The sequence below is a fragment of the Sinocyclocheilus anshuiensis genome, unplaced genomic scaffold (assembly GCF_001515605.1).
Source record: "Sinocyclocheilus anshuiensis isolate Anshui unplaced genomic scaffold, SAMN03320099.WGS_v1.1 scaffold63, whole genome shotgun sequence".
Classification (NCBI taxonomy): Eukaryota; Metazoa; Chordata; class Actinopteri; order Cypriniformes; family Cyprinidae; genus Sinocyclocheilus; species Sinocyclocheilus anshuiensis.
In genome coordinates, this window is record NW_015552625.1 from 4,862,222 (window position 1) to 4,868,348 (window position 6,127).

A 6,127-nucleotide genomic window follows, 5' to 3' on the forward strand; every position below is an offset into this window, starting at 1 on the left:
CACACACACACACACACACACACACACACACACACACACACATGCATATAAAATTAAGCTTTTAAAAATAACTATAAATTTTATAATTGAAATTACTATAATTGTATTATATAAAAAATAATAACATATTAAATGCATACTACCTTTCAAAAGTCCCTTTTCATCAATTTCATGTATTTTTGCAGAATAAAAGTAATGGTAGAACGGTAATGTAGGCTACAATGGTAAATACACAGAAAATATCAAAACAAAAGAAAGACAAACAAACATCTCATGAACACGGCACCAATGTATACGCTGAAAACAAATAATATGTTAATCCCTTCAATATGGGTAGAGCGAGGGCGCGTAAGAATTTTTTAACCTAAAAATTAGTCACAGCACAAAACGTGAACAACCGATTTAGATTCTCCATTTAAAATGATATATCTGCATGGTTGAGTACATAGTGCATAAGTACATAGTGTATGAGTGCATAGTGTATAGTGCGTCATTTGGGAACGCAGCTTAAGTTCTACTTAAATTTCCACAATTACTTCACTACATCTAATGTACTGAAAGTGATGTCTAGTTAATCCTCTGCACAGCACAACCTATCAGAGCGCAGCTGAAACTTCCTATTTTTAAAAATACTTTTGCACTTCCTCATTATATTAAGAGATACTTATAAGACATGCAACAACGATTCTTTTATTCACCCTCAGCAACAAAATACAACAAAAAAATCACTACCTACTATTAGAATTCCACTTAACTCCTTTTGTTTTTTACTACTAAACAGATATCACATCTGTTTAGCAGAACTTTTGACAATACATCTCAGTAAGTTAATGTGAGGCACAAAATCTTGTATGTAAATTTGCTCCTTTACTAACAAGTTAACATAAGATTAACTATGTTTAATAGTACAAAAAATTCAATACTGAAAATACTTACAAATCTAGCATGTGTAGCTGCCTCTGTGATGAGCGGCACTGGTGTCACAGAGGAGAAAGCAAACACGCCTCTGTGACAATGGAGATGGAGGGGGCTGGGGCAGTCTACCAATCAACCTATTCACTTCTTAAGGGAGACGGTTCCCTTTACATTCTCTTCCTCTTTCTTTCCTACGCTGGCCTGTGAGTCCCTGCCTTCGGAAAACCAGCCTTGACTGCCGCCTAAAATAGCTCTGGGAGGTGTTGGCACTTTGATGTGGTGGACTGTTGCATGAATGATTTTCTCTCTCTGTGGCAGCACTGAGGTTTAGCAAGCCTGAAACAAATAATGCTGATTCATTTCAAGCTTCTGCCAACTTCGCTGTCTTCTGAACCGGAGTCTGTACTCTTTGTCTGAGTAACACTGTAAGGTTTTGTTAAACAATGCCACTCTGTGCCAGCACTACCCCTTTGAGATATATTTACCCAACATTCCCTAAGAAAGAAACAAGGCTTCTTCTGGGAGCAGATTTTGCATTTCTGAACAGAGATGGTGCTGTTTTGAGTGAATTAAATTAAGAGGGCTCAAGGGCACGAGTAAGATCTCTGGGCTTTAATGGTCTATTCTGGGCTCAACGATAAAAGCAGCACACATTATAAAAAAAGAAACCAAAATAACTAATGTTTATTGTTATTTTGGTCTAACAACTGTCATTATATGCATATACAGTACATGTACATAATCTAGAAATGTAGCATTTATTCAGCCCGTTTACATGTGCAGATGTAATCAAAAAAAAAAAAATGTCACACTAAGTGCGCAATATTTATTTTATTTATTTATTTTTTTTTTGAGTACACTTGTCTGGTTTGGTGTCTGTAGCAAATGTGTGATGTCCTGCTGTGGTAAAGCCTCTGTAACCTACAATCCCATTACTCCTATACAGAGCAATTTAATTGGATTCCAGACCGCTAGATCAAAACACGCCAGCTTCAATCGGAAACAAATTTCACACAGTTTTTTTCTGGATTAATCAGCAAATAGAACAGCAAACAGTAGATCTGCTCAAAATGTGGTAATAAGAGAATCTTCTCTTCTCTGACTGTCTAATTAAGCCAAAGTGTAATTTTTTTTTTTTACAATTTTAAAACTGTCCAAAAAAAATTAAAAAACCTTTGTGTAAGCAGAGAGTTTAAAAGGATTCTGGGATATCTTACCTGCTCCGCTGTTCTCCTGCTTCTTTCCAGATGTTTTATTCTCTTGTTTAAAGGAATTCTCATCATCTGCATCCCCATCACCCCACCAGGATGGCTGTCCATACAACGGGGTTCCCCTGTGCACGGCAGCTATATCACCTTTTATAGAAAAAAAAACCAAAACACTTTACTATTGAGGACATGAGAGTTTAAGTACATAAGGTATAAACACTAACACTATATGTGGCTATGTATGTATTTCACTACCTACTTTCCTTTCCTCTGATATTATGTGCTGTTTCCTCTGAATTTAAACTCACAAATTCAATTTGCTTTCATGTTTACATTTTAATGTCACTTTTGACTGAATTGTTCCTCACAAAAAGCTCTTATATGGTTTCAAAAAACTTGGAACATAGTGCATAAGTTTAGTTTTTTTTTACTTTTATCGAGTCTTTTGTCCCTTCTGAAGTTTAATAGCCATGGCTGCTATGAAATGCCAGTGTGTATATCAATCAAAATCTCCTTTTGTATTGAAAAAAAATAAATAACAGCAAAAACTTACTTATCTATGTACATGATGCAGGATTGCAGCTAAACCTTAATTTCATAGAGTACAAACTAACAGGGCTCACTGTATGCAAGATAAGCCTGTTTCTTTTTGAAATATTTGCTATTTGTACAATCCAAATTCAAGTAAATTGTAGGGGAACACTTTTGATGTTCATAATACCGATTCAGAGATTCCAGTGCTGCAGTGGATTTGATTGGCTACAGAAATCAGTAGTTTCTTCATGTGCTGCACACAGCTGCATCATGTAACTTTAACAGGCGGGGGGCAGGGGATTATTGGACAAGCCTAACAATTAGCAGGATGAAATAACCAGGTGGCAGTGAGATAAGAGTGAATGTTAAATGCTACCCGCCCTTTACACGCTGATGGCTGGAAAACAGAGGCATGGGCGTAGGGCTGTTCCCTTCCCTATTATTAAATACCCAGCACTTCACGACAGGGCTGAACCATAGTTCTAATTACGTAGAGTAACACACAAATACATGTGTTTAGATGCATTCAAGTCTCAAATAAAGCAATAAGCCCCATGAAGCCGTGGTTTACAGTTATTTTAGAACAGCTAATAAGGGGCGTAGTTAGGCAAGGCATTACATATTACAAATTATACCTGGCGAGGTTTGATAAAACAAACACACAGCAACAAAAACGTAATAATTTATTGATAACAAACACTAATTATTCCACCAAGAAATGTAGTTCTTCAGCAATGTTTAGCAGAATGTAAAGAGGTCACAGGTATGACCTCTTATAGAGTATTATGGAGTATTTTACAACGGCTTGAAAACATGTTTTTATTGGTTTTTAGCAAATTGCTAGGTGACTAAATCAAAAGAGCACATTCCCAATTATATTCTCTCATATTCTAAACCTAGATATAACTCTGTCAATATATGTCTATGTGATTAAAATGAACAGAACACCTCTCTGATTTGAGGTATCATGTCCATAGCACAAATAGTGTGACCATTAAATGTGAAATCAATGGAACTGTACTAGCCATTACGAGTTAACAATGCCATCCTTAATTTTCCATTTGTGACAAGTTTTTTCCTTTTTCCATTACAGGAAAAAATCAGATGCAATCTTCTCTTTAGCCAGAGGGCCGTTTTTCTCTTTCACAACTGTCACATGTTTGTGTCACACGTTGCTACAGTGTGAGGAGAGTTAATGGTTTTCTGAATCTCGCCCTGGTGCTTGACATCAGATGAGATGACAGAAGGTCACTTACACCTGTCACTAGTCAATGCCTCAATAAAAACAGACCATGATCATTTGTCACCTTGCTCTGCTGAAAAGGGACAATGGATTAGTCAGAGGCTAGTCCAGTATTGCTCACATTATTTAAAGATGACACATTGTTTTGCATCACCTACAAAGTGGTTTGAAATCTTCAGACACAAATACAATTATCCATAACTAATTATACCCTGACATCATCAGGGTGATTTTTACCTGGCATCTTGTCATCTCCTTTGTTTGGCTCTGCAGGTTTGGCTGCTGGTTCAGCAATGGGCTCTGCGGGTTTGCTCACTTTGGCTTTGTCTGGGGAAGACTTGGGGGTTTTTGAGGGCTCTGCACAGGTGGGCTTCTTGCCCAGCTGAAGTTGGCTGGTGAACTTCTCATGCTGACAGAAAGGAGAGAGAAGAACACAGTAATCTCCAGAAACCTGTCATCAAACATTACTTCAGGAAGATAAAAAAAACTACATAAGTTCAGCAAGTGCAATTCTGATATACTGATACCAGTATATTGTTAACTATATTAACCGATTCAGAGATGTAGTGGTTGTTTTACCTTCAGAGCCTCCTCTGGCACATGTAGCTCTCCTCGCACCACAGTGAACAAGTTGGTATGTGAGTCGGGTTAAGGAAGACAGTTTCATAAATAGCCAAAACATACTAAATATCCATACACATTCACACACAGGGCTCAAAATATAGAACCATATAACTCTAGTTCTACTTCTTTTCTTTGTCATGCACATACACATAAACCTTTCAAATTATGAGTGTATAAACAAATTCAATCACATACAGATACACATAAGGACTTTGAAATACTAAATTAACACTAAATCTTAAAGGCTTTCAGAAGAAAATCTTATTGCGTCAGTGCATTGAAGGATATCATATCCAAACCGCAGTTTGTCATCAATCTTTAAAGTGATGTACATCTGTTCCTGGATTCTGACATCATTCACAAATGTCTGAAAATAAAAAAAGTCAAATTAAATTCACATTTTAGTGGTTAAATTCACATTTTTGGGCTCAACTTATACTGGTCCAGTATTATGGCGTTAACATAGTACTGTCAGGATTTACTAAAGACACGCAGTGAAAAATTAGCACTGAAAAGGCATGGACAGTTTTTTTTTTGCACCTGACCTTATTGAATATGCATATGTAGGAGTTTCCCTTTCAGACGCAAAATTTATGGGAGAAGAGTATTAAAATGAATCACACAATGCGATTTACTAACGTTTGCGCTCATCAAACGCCCAAAAAAGCGTGTCTTTAACTATTTTGTGCCTGTGTGTCATAAGTAGATCACCCGCACATGATGAGCATCGGCTCCGCTTATTTGCGACAACACAAATTTGCGCTTGGTATATTGCGTTGGTCGATATGTAAATGAGATGTTGCGTCTGTGTTCTTTCATTTGCATGTTGCCAGTAAATCACCTGCAGAAATTTTTATGCCCATCGGCGCTGTTTTGGAATTGTGCTCTCGCGCTAATTTGCCCTGTTTAGTAAACCTGTCCCCAAGTGTTTTTTGGAGTGGATTTGTAATATACTGTTTTACATATAGAATTTTCAAAGACCCTGTAAATTAAAGGAACACTCCACTATTTTTGAAAATAGGCTAATTTTCCAACTCCCCTAGAGTTAAACAGTTGAGTGATGCTAACGGTCTAATCAGATTCAATGATCTATGCTAAGCTACAGCTAAAAGTGCTACTGCCAGACCCGGAGATTGGCTGAATGGATTAGAAAATGGTCAAACTCAACTGTTTAACTCTAGGGGAGTTGGAAAATTTGCCTATTTTCAAAAATAGTGGAGTGTTCAAGTTGAAAAATTCAAAAAAATTTTTTTACTGTATTGACATATTTCCTATTGAAGCAAAATGTTTGGCAGGACATATTAAAATGATCATTCCCCTTTAAAAAAAAAAAGAAGAAGAAGAAATAATTAGTTACAGTCTTGAATGATGATTTGCTATTTGCCAGTCAGGCAGATTGCATTTGATGGAGGGATATTTTTTATTTTGAGAGTATTTGATTAGAAAAGATTGTAAATTTTACGTTTAGCATAGCAAGCATAAAAGCCACAAAATCACTAAATTTGATTTAATGAGGCATGTAATACAGGCATAACACAGTTTGTAACTTCTTCAGAGAATAAAAAAAAAAACACACACACACACACACACACACACACCCACA

At 36.5% G+C, this 6,127-nt stretch overlaps 1 protein-coding gene across 7 annotated transcripts in view; it reads right to left on the reverse strand.

The window, feature by feature from the left end:
* LOC107666471 (centrosomal protein of 170 kDa-like) overlaps window positions 1–6,127 on the reverse strand; it is a 36,815-nt gene that overhangs the window by 18,706 nt on the left and 11,982 nt on the right. For all 7 annotated transcript variants that reach the window (XM_016457807.1, XM_016457806.1, XM_016457805.1 and 4 more), the window contains exons 4-7: window positions 4,813–4,891; window positions 4,480–4,538; window positions 4,138–4,309; window positions 2,133–2,270 (exon numbers count right to left, since the gene is read on the reverse strand). In XM_016457807.1, coding sequence (XP_016313293.1) covers window positions 2,133–2,270; window positions 4,138–4,309; window positions 4,480–4,538; window positions 4,813–4,891 — 448 coding nt within the window. The remainder of the gene's footprint in view (window positions 1–2,132; window positions 2,271–4,137; window positions 4,310–4,479; window positions 4,539–4,812; window positions 4,892–6,127) is intronic.